Source organism: Thunnus maccoyii, chromosome 12 (genome assembly GCF_910596095.1).
Source record: "Thunnus maccoyii chromosome 12, fThuMac1.1, whole genome shotgun sequence".
NCBI lineage: Eukaryota > Metazoa > Chordata > Actinopteri > Scombriformes > Scombridae > Thunnus > Thunnus maccoyii.
Window position 1 is genome coordinate 13,265,318 of NC_056544.1, and position 18,076 is coordinate 13,283,393.

The window sequence follows — 18,076 nt, forward strand, 5'->3', positions numbered from 1 at the left end:
GAGAAACTATCAGTGTGTCAAACATAAAACATTTGAAAACAACTTTCCATGTTCTACTAAATTTATTCTAAAGTTAACTTTGCCTTGTTGCCTCTTCTTAGTATTGACTGTGTTTTCTCCTCTGTCTCTTCAGGTCCAGGATGGTGCTCCCTCTGTGTGAAGCTGGGCGGCAGATCATCTTGGCTCTGACACTGCTGCTCTATTTTGGCTCAGGTGAGTTCTCTGTCTCCTCCACCTCCACTCTTTGTTTCCTGTTGACCTCAACTGCTTCGTCTCCCGGTGCTGCAGAAAGTAATCAGCAGTATCTGATCTAAAGAAACAGCAGTCAGGAGTCACAGAACATGTCCACAGATTTCAGGGAAGCAAGAGAAAGAAGAGCATGAGAGGAATAGACAGAGGATTGATTCATGGAAGGAAAGAATGAAATAAGAGCAGTGCAGCTGGATCAGGATACACACACAGTTGACATTGGCAGAGAAAAAAAACAGTTCCCACATTAATTTTTCCATAGACATGAATCCATAAGACAGGTGTGTACTAATTTGAGTGTTGTGAGAGCTGACATGCTGAGGATGTTTGCAGACATGCTCAGTGGGATTGAGCTGGAACGCTTCCAAACCCATTTATGCAAGTTTAGTCTACCATCTGTTCAACTATGCATAAAATTCACAATTATGGAGCAAAAAGACAAAACATCTCAGAGCCGCAGGTCTCTGGTGAATGATATTGCAGGTCTGAGGTCCCACATGCAGCTCGCTGACTGCCCACAGTACAGATAAGTTCCTTTGCTTAATTACTTTTCCTGCAGTTGGCATGCATGATGGTAGCTGGTCAGCCTGGATTTTCATTAAAATGAGAAATTGCATCACTCATTTACAAAATTAAAACATTAACGTACCAGGCATTACACTCTGACAGCGGAAAGTTATTACTCTGCACTCAATCATGCTTTTGTCAGTTTTTTTCAATCCAGGATACAAATGTAAACATTTTGAGTGAAGAACGGGAACAAGTAGTGAAATCCTACTTCTATAGTTTGTTTCATGGTTTGCTGACGTAGCCTCTTACGTCAACAAACTACCAACAGCTTCCAGGAGCTAGCCCTCAGAACAGAGTGGCCTCCTCAGGAGGGGGGCTTTAAGAGACAGGAGCTAAAACAGCCTGTGTCAGACAGAGGCTGAACTGAGGGGCCGCATAAGGAGTTTTTTTAACTGTAAATCATGCAAAGATATTCCAGTAGAGCCCCAGATTAAACATATAGACCTGTAAATGTGCATAATATGTCACCTTTAAGCTGCTATAAAAACTAAAACATTTATATTTTGGATTAGCTATTTCATTTCTGACTCTGTAATTTCAAAGTTCATCAACACAAATTGCCCTCTAGCAGTCAACAAAGTACAAAAACATACCAAACTGGGAAATGTGAACACTGGAGTTTGATGTGCTGCAGTAGTTGTGTTGTGATGACAGACAGCTGGAAACGAGTGCACCAGGTTAATGGTAACTACTACATACTGTATGTATATAACTTATCAGTAATGTCCTGTGGTTCACAACATAGTCAGGCTGCTAGTAAACACAAATGTCATTTAAAACCACTATGTGTTGAATATAAATATTTCTGACCATAATGACTCTAACAGTGACAGACTTAAGGAGATGAGTTTGCTCAGTTGTCATCTTGTGACCAAAGTATGGAATAACAGTCGTATGATAACAGGTGGAACAATATTATTATTTCACATGAGAATTAAATTTGTGCTTTGTCTCTGCTTTTTGACAACTTTACAACTAAGTTATCTCCATGACAACTCAGCAAACTCCATCTGCCGTGAAAGCCCATGAGATGCAATTGTAAGCTTCAGAAAAAGCTAGTAAGTGGGCCTTAACTAGTGTTTCTAGGGTCAAGAATTAGCTTTCATGGTCAACATTTTAGACTAAGAGACTGTAGCCATATCTAGCAGCTCTTTGAGGCTGCACTTGTGTACACGTGTTAGCTAAATGCTAACACATTTTAGTTTAGTGCTAACAACTACAGCTAAGGCTGGTAGGTATGTCATTAGTTTTTGATCATAAAACAAAGTAGACTACTGGACAAATAAAAATTTGACCTGATGATGGATCTAGATGAAAAGTTAAATAATTGCCAAAGTTATCATAACATCCTGAGGGGGACAGTCTGGTCTGACTGCCCATTATTCTGAAACCCCGATTGTTCGCAAAACTTCCAATTGGACCGAAAGCCCATTAGTCCGACGGCCTCTTATTCCAAAAACAAAAGCCCACTATGATAGCCCACTGCTCCGAAGGCCCGTTGCTCTGAAAATACACACTCTCACTGGAGCTTTTTGCCCTTAATATATTGGTGTATTTTGACATGCAAATAAAAAGATACCATTTACAAAATGCTTGCTTTTTAGTGCAGGCACAACAGAGGCAGCCTTAATTGGAACACCTAAACATAAATAATGGCATTGTCCCCCCCCCCCCCCATTACCCCTCACCCTGCCGATTCAGCACCATGTTACTGAACTCCGGAGTGTGTATTTTCAGAGCAATGGTCCTTTGGAGCGATGGGTGTTTGTTTTCGGGATAACGGCCCGTCAGACTAATGGGCTTTCAGTCCAATGGGACATTTTTCAAACTTCTTGGGTTTCAGAATAATGGGTCTTCGGATCGATGGCCAGTCTTCAGGGGGACATGAATATGTATCCAATAGTTGTTGAGACATTTCAATCAAATGTGAATCTTATGGCTCTGGTGCAAAAGTCAGTAGGATTCATCCTCCAGGGACGATGAATGTCTGTACAAAATGTCATTGCAACCTATGAAATAGTTGTTGAAATGTTTCAGAGCCATACCACTAGGATAGCTAAAAATATCGATCGTTGAGACCCTCCTTTCAGTCTAACTGTATTCCGAACAGCTCAGTAGACTCTGGAGGAGGACTGACAAGAATAAGAGATGGTGTCTGCTAATGACAGCAAGTGTCCTTTCAAGTCACTTCCAGCACTCTGTTCTTCTTTTCAGGCTGTTTTGCTTTTGTCCCATCTGTCACCACCATGCTTCTGGGTACACTTGTCATCCAAAGTCCCTCAGTTTCCACCATTCAGTTTCTTAGACTCCTTTTCTTCGTCTTTTTAACTCCCTTCCCTTCTCTCCCTTCATCAGACTTCCTCTCTCATTCCTGCTCTCGGTCTTGTTCTGGCTCACATGTTTTCTTCCCTGGTATTTGTGATTGTGTGATTACATCTGATTTGGGGGGTAGGCAGCGGGGACATTCAGCACCGAGAGATGCTCTCAGGGGGATTCAGCGTGTGAACGCCGTCCAATCTAAATGCAGATGGAAATATATTTCGGGGATTCAATTCCACCGTTTGTATTATTCCAAATAGGGCTTTGTTTTTTGTTTTTTTTATACAGGTTGTCATGTTTCGCTCACATTCGTTTTCTACAAATTGGTGTGTTTGATTCACAGTTAAAATATGAATGGAGAGAAAAATAAAACAAATGCAAAAAATCCTCAGCACTGATTTAAGCTTATTAAAGGTTTGTAACTGAGTCTTCTGCCTTTTTCTTGGGTTGATTTCAGAGACTGTCGCACCTTACAGGCCATGTTACTCATGATTTTGTGAGCAGAAACTGACAGATTATGAACTTTATAATTAATATTAATTAATACTGAGGATGTAATAGTTTGCTTTTGATTGCTGTTTTTCAAAAGTAAATAAAAGTTTACTAAAAAAACGTAACTCAAGGTCCTTTAGCTGTTTTAGGAGATTTTTGACCATTCAACCGTATCTGACAATCTTCATTATCTGGTTGAACATGCTCAGTTATCACTACAGTATGTAAATTTTAGAGAATTTAACTTGCATGGTTAGGAGAAGTCTTTTATGTATGAGAAAAATAAAATGTCCATCTTAAGATAAATAGAATAAAATAGTGGACACTTGGTATGTTGCTGTCCATAGAGGATGAAGCATGAAGTGGTAGGGGATGGTTGGTTAGAAGATCTTCACAGGTGATCCTGTTGTCATGGTTACATTGAGCCTGTGTGGCAACCAGACAGAATGAATTGCTGATATCAATCTGCAGAACCTTGAAACTAACCACTTTGTACAGGGACCTTTCCTTTACATTGATACTTCTTTTGAATGAAATTTCTTTAAATTAATTAGGTTGAGTGACAATCGGAGTCATTTGTGTGTGTCTGTGTGTGTGTGTGTGTGTGTGTGTGTGTGTGTGTGTGTGTGTGTGTGTGTGTGTGTGTGTGTGTGTGTCGAGATGATTAAACAAGTTTCTTGCCCTTGTGTGGAAATCTGCATGTGAAATTGCTAATGAATCCCTGAGGTCTTGTTATCAGGCACCTTGGTGAGGAGCTAGAGCCGACCTTTTTTATATATGCTGCTTATTGAAGAATACGACATTTACCCTAATCAATGAGGAGACTGATCCGTGTCTGTCAAACAGTATTTATCTGCTGAACCTGCTGATCAAAGTAGACAACTGAAGTACGTGTGGTGAATCATCATTAGAGGAAATTATTTACTGCATTTCTTCTTTGTTTTCCTACCATGTAAGCAAATTTCCCCCCGACATATTTAATTGCCTTATCCAATTATGCTTTGTTCTCTTGTTTGTTCTCTCCAGGTGCAGCCTCCTCCATAGTGAACATGCGTAGGATCACCCATTCGACAGTACAAGAAACGCTGGCAGGCACAGCCGTCCTCCCCTGTGTCTTCACCCTTCAGACCACCTCCTCCAGCCAGCCTCCCCACATCCTGTGGACTCGCATCAGGCTGCCAGCAGGAGGAAAGGACGCTCCTCTGGAGCAGATTGTGCTTTCTGCTAAAGGTAAAACAAAGACGTGGTTGTGTTGTTGAATAGGACCTGCATCTATATCACTCAGTCAGTTAACATTTAGGGCTTGGAGACTTAAAGCTGCACTAATCAATATTTATATTCGCAATGGATCAATTGTGTGTGTAAGGAGTCGCTCATAGTTATAAACCCACAGAGAATTATCACCTGACCACCTTTCAGCTCTTTTTTTTTTTTTTTTTGGTTTTGCAGCTTGCAAGAATCTGACAGAAGATAATGTTTCAGGGCCTTTAACTCAATCTATCCATCTATTTAAGGACCTTTTAAAGTTTATTTTCTATTTCTAAAATCTACAGGATGTCAGTAGACATTTTGTGTTGAAGAAACCTCTTTTTCTGTGCCAAAGGTGATGTAATCAAGGTGAATAAGGCTTTCAGTGGCCGTGTCAGGCTGCCAGGATACACTGCCAATCCCCTGAATGCTACCATGGAGATCTCCAGTCTCCGTACCAACGACTCAGGCACTTACCACTGTCAGGTTGTCATGGGTAACGACTATGAGAGAGACACTGTGCCCCTGGTGGTCTCCGGTAAGTGCAGCAGCCACTGACGTAGATTTCATTGTGAGAAAAGTTTAGTGACACAAATCCCACCAAGGAAACATTTAAACTGAACAAAAAATGCTGCTGACAGTCTGAGTTGCATTGATTTGAATTGATTTTTTTGTTTTATTGCATTCCAGGCTTGTTGTGCTAATGTAGAATAGATAATGGCAGCTTTAAAACAGGAGCACTGCCAACTCCTTTCAGCATTTTTTTCACCATATCAATATCATAATGACTGACTTAATTAACGTACCTAACTGCTCACTGTGTTCGTGTTGTTTATGTTATCTAGTTTTCCACTTGAGTAATTGTGTAATTATTTTTTAATGAAGATGTTTGGACTAAATACCAAAGATTATTTTTGTGTGTCCATCTGTGAAATTTCAGCTGAAACTCACACTGTCTTAAATTGATCTGTTTGTTGGTACATATGTATTGATTACATCCTGCTGATATATTTTTTTAACTCAGCTGTGTTGGTATATCTCTTAAATAAATAAAGAATAATAAAGACTTCCTCTGTCTGTATCTCTAGGTGTGGTGTTTCACTACCAGGCTCCCAGCGCCCGTTACGCCCTCTCATTTACAGACGCCCAGCGAGCCTGCCAGGAAAACTCGGCTCAGATTGCCACACCAGCCCAGCTGTGGGCAGCATATTATGACGGCTTCGCAAGCTGTGCAGCCGGCTGGTTGGATGATCAGACTGTGCGGTGAGGAGATGTTCAATTACTTCCTTTTGTTTATTACAGCTTCGTAGAGTTGCTCGCTAGTTGCAGTGAGTCATGCTTTGGGTCTATAAAAGGTCTGAAAACACTGAAAAATGCCCATTATGCCTTCCCAGAAGCTATTTGTTTTTACGACCCACAGTTCAAAACCCAAACATCTCCTATTTACTATCTGAATTTTGGGCCTTTTTGCTTGAAAGAGACAATAATAATAATAAACTCTATTTATATAGCACTTTTCTTAACAAAGTTAAAAAAGTGCCTTAGAGAAAAATGAACAAACAGAAAATTAAAATGAATAAAAACAGACACCAAAATCCTAAAACACTGGGAGAAAGTTAAATGAAACTGTAAAATGGCTAGAGTGGAATGATAAAACACAGCAACATGTTAAATATTCATAAACACTTTTCTATTGGAGAATGTTTTAAGAAGAGAATCAATTAATCGACTAATTGTTTTAGCTCTACTTTGAGTTCTCTAAAATTAACACATTTGGTTTGTTTTGTGAACTGTTCAGCCTCTGTCTTCTTGAATCATCTGCTTTCCCAGTTGCAGTTTCTCTCATTTGCTTGAACTCATTTAAGTTACATTTTCAAAACAGTTCATAAAACAGGCCTAAACTGAAAGCGCCGGCCAAAATGACAAGTTTTGTTTGCAAAATGTTCTAACACTCACAAAACATTAAAAACATGCAACAAAAGCAGATATTTACATCAAACAACACAACCTGTGGTCAAATTAATATATTCTTTCAATCAATCATCACTTAATGGAGGACAAAATACAAAATCCAGCTATCAATATGAACTGGTTCAACTTTACATTATAGTATGTGCCACAAATGGCAAGCAAGCATCTCACAGCATAAACTGTATTCTTTTCTCCAAAGATGATTTTACTAGAGCTAACGAAGCCTGCTGAACTTTGCACCTGCACTTTTTACACTTCTTTGAGATGTCCTGTTGAAAACTGTCAAAAAAAGAGACATTTTTTCAAGATAGTTTTCTTCATTCTTTTTATTCTTGTGTGCAGATCTTTCCATGCTCATGAGCTGTTGTTGAGACATAAGACAGTAAGCACCCAGACTAGACAGATTTGGACATTCATTACGGTACAGCTTTTGTACTGCATTCTTTCTTCACCAAAGAACCAATAAAGAATTTCACCCAAACTCAGAAATACTCAGAAACAAAATTCTTTCTTGTACTGCATCAGATTTTTCCATGTCATTCTTATTGCCACACTTTTCAAACTCAGAAATGCTGAATACTGTAAATAAAAATAAACATAAAAGCTCCCAAAGGAAACTTGCGGATGGAAATGTCCAAAAAAAATAAATAAACAAAGAGTTGAAACACTCAGAACTTCACATTTAGTCCATTTGTTCCTGATGATTAGGTCATAGGTTGGATGTTTTCCCTTGTAATGCACCGAGGGAAAAACCCCCTTGTATGGCATATCCATCCCTGGCAGTCCTCTGCACCCCATTGCCAGGCAACCAAGCATTCATTGCCTCCAAGAGGGACATCTGGTCATATGGCCGGTGACCTTCCATCTCCAAGCAGAGAAGAATTCTTCAATTTGTTTCAGAAAAACAGAATATACAGGGAGGAATTGCATCATCATACAGGGCTGTGTTGCAAACCAATCATTCATAAGGCGAGAGCGGTGGAAGCCACCATGTCTCCAAATGATGACATACAGAGTCATGCCAGGCCTCAACAGACCTCTCTCTTTGGGTGGAACCGGTCTTTCATTCACTGCATCAAGACATGTGATGAGGCGTTCTGTATTGTTCAAGAGAACAAAAGGGACTGGAGCACACTGATTAATTCACAGCCTTTAATTGTGCGAAGAGACTAATGTCTTGATACAACTGTGTCTTCATCAGAGTCAGAGTGGACAAAGACATGAGGCAAACAACATATGTAATCAACCTAGACCAGGTGTGCAGTTGTCATTGGATAATTGGCTGAACAGGGTTTCATTATCTATTGGATAATGAATCCAAGGGTTGGAGTTGCCATAGTCAGTGTCCAAGTGCCACACCTCTAACACCATGTCAGAAACAAAAGAGTATAAGCCTCTCTTAAAATAGATAAAAATACAACAAATCCAAGTACAAATATCCGTCAAGTGTGACAAATTAGAGGAAACATGACATATTTAGTTCTTCATTATTGTATGGGCCGATAGTTGGTATGTGGCAAAGGACACCATCATTGGAGATGGCAGCACACATGCTGATATTGGCGCCCCTCTGACCTGGCACTGTAACAGTGGCCCTCTGCCCAGTGATGTTCCTCCCACATCTCCTCCCTTTATAGAGGTTAAAGCTGGCTTCATCCACATAAATTAATATGTGATGTGCCCCTTCAGCTTTAAGCTCCATTAATCTCTAAGAAAAAAGCAAAATTCATAAAGCAAATTATTCCAGTTGCATGCAACTGTATGGTATCACAAGGCATTACATTAACAAATCCTTGCCTTCACATACTGGAGTCTTGCCTCCTTCACAATGTCAGGGTGTCTGTACAGCTGCTTCGGTCTGTCATGGTTTCGTGTAAGAACTCGATCAATAGTAGCCAAACTCACACTGTTGATATTTCTAAATGCTCTCTGATCTGCAATTACTGCTGCCTGGATTTCACGCAGTCTGATCGTATTGTTTGCCACGACCATATCTACAATGGCAATGGCCTCCTGCTCAGCATAAATACATAATACATACGTAAATGGGAGTGATGAAACAGCTGAATTACTGGAGATACAGTTTGTTCTGCCAACATTGCAATACAGTAAAGCTGAAATACACAGTGGTGTACAGTAACATGGTGACTTAGCTATTCTCATTCTGAAAAAGTCTAACAATAGATGCCACAGTGCTCCAACTCAGAATAGGCTGGACCCTTTGTTCTGCCTCTCTAAAGGACAAGACATGATTGATGACATGATCAATAATTGTTGCCCCAATTTCATTTGAAACTTGAGCTCTATTTTCTCCTCTTGCTGCGGCTCCTCCACCACGCATGCAAACTCCTCTTCCTCGGGCCCTTCTGCCACAGCCTCTTACTCTTCTTACATGCCTTTGGCCTCTTTGATCAATACTTGAAAACAGCAACACAGAGGAAGCGTCTTTTATAGATGGATAAGGACTGATGGCTGATTGAAGAGTTGTGCAAAGGAGTTTCACAGAGATGCATTAGAGAATCATAATTATGAAAGTAATTTCTATCAGCTGTGAACAGATGTTTTCCTTTGTTTAACACAGTTAATCTGATAGAGATCTGTGTTAATTGTTTTGAAAAAGGGTGCAGAATGAACCAATGACCGATGAAAAAATGTTAAATTTGCAAGAGAAGATTTCTGTTGCGCCAAGAAGGTGGTGATGAAGATCAAGGGGATCCCAGTTGAATTAAGCATCTTAGCAATCAAGAAAAACTGTAATATTCAATTCTTCTGTTTTGTCACCTCATCTGGTTCAGTATCACATTAGTCTGTTTACCGCTGTTGTTGTTTCTTTGCTGTTAATTGCATTTTAATTTATTCTAATCCTCTGCCCTTTAAAAGAGAATGGGAATAGAAATGTGCTCTTAGCTGATGTATAAAGTCTAAATAAAAATAAACACTTTGGCGTGCAAGCTGAAATAATGTTCCCACAGCAGAATTTCCACAAGACATTTATTATTTCCAATGACTAATAAAAAGAGGTTCATTCCCATTTATGACTCCCACATGGTTGTTGTCTCCACAGCTATTCTGTCCAGCTGCCAGAGCTTGGTTGCTATGGATACAAGGAGTACTCTGCCGGAGTGAGGAATTATGGGAAGAGGGACCCAAAAGAGCTGTTTGATGTGTACTGTTTTGCAAAAGAACTGGATGGTACACACACACGCACACACACACACACACACACATCAAAACCTGTCATCAGCTTTTTAGTTTAGCACTGATGTTCGCATGATATTCTGCTACAGTAAAGGTACACCTGGCTATATTCAATCTTTTCTAATTGTCAACAAAACCCATGAAAAGACTAAAAGCAGCAATAAATTGATCTACCAAAATGGATTGACTGTGTAGCTGTAGCCTGATTTAGCACTAATCAATATTTTATACTGACAGTGGATCAAATGACTACTTGTAAGTGAAAAGAGTCGTGATGAATCCTCAGCGCCCTCCGTGCCATAGACTTCCATTGTTTAAAAACTATTAAAAACACATGAATGAGCCACACTGCACTGGCTGACATGTTCCTTTATTACTATAAACAGACACTGCGGTTTATTTTTAGTCGATCACCTTCCTGCTGCTGTAAATACTTCACTGAACCTGCAGCTAAGAATAGACTCCAATAAATGCACAGTGCCCAGCTGTTTTAGGAAATTACTGACACTTTTTTAATGAAACTATATATCCGTGACCTGTTTTTAGAGATTTAGAGCTTCAAGAGGAAATTTGATAGAATATTGCCAGCACCAATACCACTGAACAATATTATGTGTATTTAACAGAGGTTTGTACTCGATAAAGGCATCAAGTTCCCTCTCATGTCTCCCTCCTCCAGGTGAGGTGTTTCACTCCTCGGTCCCTGGCAGGCTGTCACTGTCCTCAGCCTCAGACCGCTGCGTGTCCCTCGGGGGCCAGTTGGCCACTGTGGGGCAGCTTTATCTGGCCTGGAGGGCCGGCCTGGACAGCTGCGCCCCAGGCTGGCTGTCTGATGGCAGCGTCCGCTACCCAGTCAGCTGGCCTCGACCAGATTGTGGAGGGAGCCACCCAGGAGTCCGCACTGTCACACCCAACACCACAACTGACAACAACACAGCAGTCTATGATGCGTACTGCTACAGAGGTAATGGAGATAATGCTAACATCAGCATACTAACCTGTTGACAATGACAATACGAACATGCTGATATTTGGCAGGTATAATTTACAATTATCACCATCCTAGTTTAGCATGTTAGTATGATAAGAGTTGCTAATTAGCACAAGACACAAAGTGCAGCTGAGGCTGATGGGAATGTCATTAGTTTTGCAGATATTTGGTCATAAGTCAAAATATTGGACAAATTTTGACCTGGTGAAAACATTAGATGAAAAAGTGATCACAAAAGCTGCCCATTGATCTGAAGGGCCATTATTCCAAATCCCAATAGTTTGAAAAATGTCCCATTGGACCGAAAGACCATTAGTCCGACGGCCCATTGTCCTGAAAACAAAGGCCCATTGGTTCGAAGGCCCATTTCTCCAAAATACACATTCTGCGGTTGTTGGAGTTTAGTGATTTTTGGTCCAATGGGAAGTTTTTTGAACTTTTTTGGAATAATGGCTTGTCGGACCAATGGCATGGCACAACACCAAACTAATACAATTCATCTTGAGGGGGACATTGAATGTGACTACAAAATCTCATGGCTATAAATCCAATAGTTGACATTTCACTAAAAACTTCCTCCACCACCTCCTGGTGGTGCTACATAAACTCAGTGGATAATCAAAGTCATAAAAAGTCAAGTTGTTGAGATATTTCAGCCAGAATCAGAGTTACGGACAGATCCCCCAACATTGTTATCCCTAATGCTGCTGCCATGGCTACTGTAGAAATACAGACTAAACTTGTTATTGATGGACTACACAACACTAAACATGAATAGTGAGAGTGAATCTCAATAAAACTTTCATATGAATATCATCTGTAGATCAAAAATGTCCACAAAACTGATGAATACCTGAATATTAACAGCCATCTCACTCCTAACAGAAGTGCTGATGTTGCTCCGGAGGCCTTGAAATCTATTGATGTAGTAACACAATAAATGGCATTGTCACTGTTGTAGCTATGGCAACAGTGATTTCGCATCCACATTATCTATCCCACTGTCAAGTAACTGTGAAACTGCTGGACTGACAGAAGCAGTGGGAGAGAGAGAGACAGAGGCAGAAAAGAAAGGACAGGATGTCTCAGAGTTCAATATCTCATTGCTCCTCTTTCAGTTCACAATTTTTACTGCTTTTTGCTGACTAATATTGGCCAACAATTGCAAAGTTAAGACATGGTAAACCTTTGAGACACACTGGATGAAATCCTGCTGTGGTTTCCATGTGAACACTAATCTCTTCAACTTGTTTCCCAGGTAAAGTGAAGAATACAGGCTCCATCTCTCAGATCTACAGTTCCCTGTGGAAGCCCTGGAGCTACCTCACAGGCTCGACTCATGCCGTCTCTGCAGGGACAGACAATCCCGACCCGACTACACAGCAAACCACTACTGCCAGAGGTTTTACATTTGTCTTTGCAGATCAGTAACCAGCTGATTAATCAGTGAATCAACTGTCCAGTCAGTAAACAAATATGTTTTTTGCACAGACATTCATGCAGGATCCTCAGATGGTGGTGATGCTTTACCATCCAACTGGACAGGACTGGTTGACCTGGAAGAGGAGGCCTCCCTTCATAACGCTGATGCTTGTAAGGCTGATTGATTATATTGATTCTTGCAAGAAAGATTGCTTGCATTGATGTCCAAACAATGTGGATAATCATTCACTTGTTTGTGTCCTCAGCGTCAGACCTCTGGTCCTTAGGGTCCTCAGAGGCTTCAAATTCATATGTGACCCTCCAGCTAATCCCAGGACAGAGCTCATTAGACTGGGGAGAGCCATTGGAGCCTGGCCCTGACTCCGAGGAGTTTCTCCTGCCCCCAGTCCACCCCACTCCTGCTGAGAAGAAGGTTGGTCTGGTTTTAAGCCTTTATTAGGAGGTTTAAGATACTGAAACAGCATCACTAAATCAGCTAAGTTGTTATTTCAGGCGATCTCAAAAATCGTCAAGTCCATGTGGAAGCCTTGGAGCTACCTGGTGGGGACTGATAATGAGGAGGGGACCCGGGCGCCAGGTGGACAGGTGGGAGAAGAGGAGACGCCCACGAAAAAGACTGATGAAGGGTCCAGTACAACATCACCAGGTGCGTGTGTTGGTGCAGTTTCTAATCTGTGAACCAAACAGCTGGTATTTACTCACTGACAGCACTGATGTGTGAATGCATTTCTGAAAAGAGAATAACAGGTTGAAGGTTTTTACTTGTCACGGACATATTAAATAGCACATAATGGCAGTGAAATGCTTTCTGTTGTTACCTTTATACAAGGTAATAATACCAAAAGGACTGAACTAATAAAACTTCATACAAAATAAATAATAAAAGAATGAACAAAAGGACACAAACAAAAACAAGAAAAAATGAAAACATACTGTATCTGTGTCCACAATCCACATTATATACTAATACTATGAATTATATAATTGTCATTGTGTCATTGCATACTCTTTTGCAGTTCATATATATATACATTTTTTATAATCTGTACAACCAGGACATGACAGAGGATGTGTCAGAAGGATATTAAACTACTGCCAAAACAAAATATTTAAAGTCAACATTGAATGAACAAGGTTTAATTTTTCTAGCTGTGAGTAAGTTCTCCATTTCCTTCAAATAAAGCTAATTTAGTATGTAGACTGACATCTTTCTATACACTTAAATTTGTACGCTTTTACAGAATACAGAGCATATTGAAATTAGCACAGTATGTAGTATAAAACTGGGACACAACCACGGGATTTGAGTTATAGAGCATCTGAGAAGTTTTGATGGTAGCATATGTTTGTGAGCATGTACCGTATTGTGAGCAGATTTCTGTTGAGGCTGTAATTTGCTCAGGTCTGTGATGTTTTGGGAAACATCAGTTGAGCAGGAAAAACAGGATGTTAATTACAGTACAAACAAGCCTCTGAAACAAAGTTTATTAGAGAAACAGAGGAGGGAGGTAGTGAGGGGAAAGAGTGGCAGAACAGAGACCATTGGTTTAAAATGGATTTGGTAGGAGAGCATCCAGCAGAGAGCCAGTATACTCTTTACTCTGCAGGAACAACAAAAATGAGCTTGAAGTCTGGAGACAAATAAAGCCACGCTGACCTTTTTCTGTAGCACAAACTGTCTCTCTTGTAGAGCCACTAACGAGCTGTGATTGACAACAGGTGTGACAGCTGAGGAGTTCCAGCTGCAAGCAGTTGCATCCTTGCTAGTAGGACCTGAACAGCCAAAAATATGTGTTCTTTTAACTTAAGACTTGACTGTGACCTAGATGGAAAATGTTACAAGGTCATGTAATATAATTATTTATTAATGAAAAATATAAAGGACATATACACAGTATTATAAATGACATAATTACAAATGAGCAGCCACAAATCTGCAATGTAAATTCAGATGCTAACACAAACAACTTGTGAAAAATTATATTTATCTGTTCAGATTCTGTTTAGCATTCATGTTCGCGTTTCATTAATTGCAGGAATTTGGTCTATAGGTGTTTAACAATACATGAAAGAGGGAGGGTTTTTAACACTTGAGAGTTGATAGAAAATTAGTTTTAAAAGTCTCTTTTGTCATTAAAGAGAGCTCCAGGTGTCGCTGAGAATGCAGCCACTATTGATGTGATCGGTTAAACTTGTTTCTTTGTTATGACATGTCAAAATATCTACTGTGACAAAATGTTATTGCTGGAGCAAGGATTCGGGTGGTATAATTTCTTCCTATTTCTAAACAATGGTTCTGTTATTCCTAAACTAAAGGAGAGAAGAAAGCAAGCAGTGAAGATCCTCTCGTTAGCATTTTGAGAATTCAACCAGCTGTGATCATGGCTACCAGTTGACTCATTCAGGGACTTTTCTTATCGAAAAGACACTCTCAGAGACACTCTTGAATCACTGGTTGCATAGTTGGATAATGTTCGATCCTTGCAGAGCAATCATGCCTACAAATGTCTCTCTTGAACTGGCTACCCATTATTAACAATCAGGCTACAATCTGGGTCAAGAACATCTGGTTTCCTCCAAACATACGCAGGCAGATGATGGAAAAAAAGAGCAATATCCAATTCACCAACCTGTATTCCTCTTCCCCGTGTCTCAGGGGTCCAGCAGGTTTGCACAGTTTTTCAGGTCTTTATTTGTTGGCCTTGGATGAAAGTGGTTTCCAAATGGCAGCCATCTCCTTTCAGTGTTTGTTGAAACTGTGTTACAGAGTTGTTGATTCAATTCTGAGGCAATTTGTAAGGGTTTAGTTTCATTCTGCTTGTCCTGACTGTGTTTGTGTGTGTGTTTGTCTCAGTGTCCAGACTGTTTCTTTAGACCTTCACCAAGGTGTTCTGGTTTTTTCCAGCTAATAATGGCTGTTTTAAATTTGAAAATGACATGACTACCTTTTAAATTTTATTATTAATATCAGTTACTACCTTTTTTCATTGGCTAACATTTTCTCTGTGTTTACTAGTTATTGTCATAAGATTTGAAAATGTATTTTAGCAACATGAAATAGTATCACAATATTGAGACTAATGACTGCAGCTCTGTTTGGTCTCTTTGCAACTTTGTAAGTTGCCTCAGGTCATATAAGATGTTTACAATTTGTGTGTTGCATGTCAGCTAAATTATTTGGTCGTTTGAGGTTTAAAAATACTGTACTTTGACAATATAGCACTATATGTGTTTAGTTACCTTGAATAACGGACTTTGGTTGATATGAAGCATCCATATTTGTTTGGGTTTTCATGCAATCCTGTGTTAAATCAGATATATTTTTGAGCCTTCAGAAAAACATGCGTTTCTGGTCATAATTAAAACAGAATTAGACCAGTTGTTGATGTGAACACTATTTACAAGTCAGAAACTGAGTTCTCTGGTTAGAGCTTTGCTAGCTGTAGAAGTTGGTCGAGTGATAGAGAAACACAGCTGACGGATAACTCAGACAGACAGACAGTTTAGAAGTGTTTGGTTTGTCTCCCTTGGCAAAGCAGAGAGAATCCATGAGATGATTTTCACTTTGTTAGTTGCTCTTGGCTTTTGCACTGTTCTCTCTGTCTGCACTCCTGACTGCCCTTGCTCTTTCCTTTTTGCTTGTTTTACGCCCTCCGCAGGTTTGTTTTCATGGGGGAGTTCATGGTTCAGCAGTCCCTCGAGGGAGAAGGCAACACCATCCAGTGAAGAAACACCCACTCGTCTGGCATCTACTTTGGCCGCCTCCAGTAACTCTACGACTGCAGAGAGCACCAAGAGCTGGGAGGCTTCGGAGACACACACATCCACCGCCTCCAACCCCCCACCTGAAATAACCTCATCCAGTGGGGAAACCTGGGTCCGTGTCGAAGTGGAGACCACAACCCAGTCAGGTGACAAGAGGGAGGAGACAGTGACCTCTAGAGCCAGTGGTAGAGGAGGAAGAGGAAGGGGGAAGAAGAACAGAGGGGAGGACAGGGGCAGAGGAGAAGAGAGGGGGAGAGGAGAAGAGAAGGGGAAAGGAGAGGAGGAAGGGAGCGGAGAGATCACCGGTGCCGAAGCAAAAGGGGAAATACAAGTCTCACGTCGACCGGTTGGAACCAGTAAACCAAGAGAAAGATCCCGAGAAAGATCCAGAGAGAGGGGTCACAGGAAAGGACAGTCCACCACTCCCGCCCCCACGACCACCACTGCCAGCCCTCTTGAGCCCACTGTGAGGTCTTCAACTGGGTCAGAAAGTGTTGACTTTTCTACGTCCAAATCCCTGTCCGCCTTACCAGCAGAAACCCAATCCCTGTCCGTCTCACCAGACTCAAACCCATCCCCATCCTCATCTCCATCCTCTTCACCGTCAACCTCTCCATCACTGCCTGTCACGGCATCCATGTCCCCATCTCCATCCTTTTCTCCGTCATCCCCATCTCAATCTCTGTTTGAATCTCCATCTCCATCCCCATCCCAGTCTGTTCCCTCTTCCTCCTCCCCACCTCCGTCCACTTCCTCACCTCCATCCCATTCCCAAACCCCATCCCTTTCACCTTCACCATCATCACCCACTTCCCACTCGCCATCTCAGACTCAAACTGTCGGATCGGGGGCTCCGTCTCTTCATTCAGACAACAAGGTCAGCTCCACTGACCCCCTAACATCACCCCACTGGGTCCCCGTAGAGAGAGCTGTTGTGAACGGCTCTCTGGATTCTCCTCCATTACTGTCGGGGCCCTTGGATGAGGAGGAGCCTGCTTGGTCTCATGCTGTGGGCTCGGGAGCTCTGTTACCAGGCAACATGGAGGAGGAGAGCAGCAGGGGAGGATTCAACGTCAGTGCCACAACTGTGGACCCAACAGGTTAGCTTTGTATGTCTGTATTCAAATGCTCTGTAATCCAGTTGGTAGACTTTATTTCAATTGATAAGTGTGTCCATGTTTGTATATTCATTGTAATCAATCATAAATGTCATTATTCTACACATAGCACAATTTAGTATTGACAACATAGACTGTATATGAAGATGGACGTAGTGAAGTGTGACATCACGTCACCCATTGGTTTGCTTTGGAGTCGATGTCATTGCACTATAAGGGGCTTCTGGATTGGCTTCAGCCTCAAGCCGTACCGCTTGATTGATAGCCTAAAAGAATAGTTCTGGTTTATCACTTATTTTTGTAGTTTTGGCCATGATTTTTGTAATTAAGTAATTATATTGATTGAATTGCTGAGATCCCTTAAAAGACGGCGGGACAGGAAATACAGATTTCATCATTGGGGTCATACAAGCTTTAAACAAACCAGCAGGTTAGCCAAACGTATTTGAAAGAGAAAACAAAGGTGAATGGTAAAATTAATACTCAAAATTGTCTTTTGCAAACATCCATCACAGTTCACAAACTGTCTTCCCGGTTTGTTGTTGACCTGTCGTAGTCACTGTAGTTGTGTGTGTTCAGTTTTCCTGCACTGTTACGAGATTATTTCCAACATTTGAGGTGCGCTCACTTTCTGTTTTACCACCAAATAAAGGTTCAGATATCCTGACTAAACTATCATCTCATTTATAACCAGTGTTAGGCAGAAACATGT

The 18,076-nt window shown here is 40.9% G+C and overlaps 1 protein-coding gene across 1 annotated transcript in view; it reads left to right on the forward strand.

Annotated features, from left to right (window-relative positions):
- Positions 1 to 18,076, forward strand: part of LOC121909394 (neurocan core protein-like) — a 45,944-nt gene that overhangs the window by 11,918 nt on the left and 15,950 nt on the right. The window contains exons 2-12 of the mRNA XM_042429931.1: positions 134 to 213; positions 4,657 to 4,860; positions 5,234 to 5,416; positions 5,967 to 6,141; positions 9,914 to 10,041; positions 10,727 to 11,011; positions 12,297 to 12,440; positions 12,530 to 12,631; positions 12,727 to 12,893; positions 12,974 to 13,127; positions 16,141 to 17,346. Of these exons, the coding sequence (XP_042285865.1) occupies positions 141 to 213; positions 4,657 to 4,860; positions 5,234 to 5,416; positions 5,967 to 6,141; positions 9,914 to 10,041; positions 10,727 to 11,011; positions 12,297 to 12,440; positions 12,530 to 12,631; positions 12,727 to 12,893; positions 12,974 to 13,127; positions 16,141 to 17,346 (2,821 nt within the window). The 5' untranslated portion in view covers positions 134 to 140. The remainder of the gene's footprint in view (positions 1 to 133; positions 214 to 4,656; positions 4,861 to 5,233; positions 5,417 to 5,966; positions 6,142 to 9,913; positions 10,042 to 10,726; positions 11,012 to 12,296; positions 12,441 to 12,529; positions 12,632 to 12,726; positions 12,894 to 12,973; positions 13,128 to 16,140; positions 17,347 to 18,076) is intronic.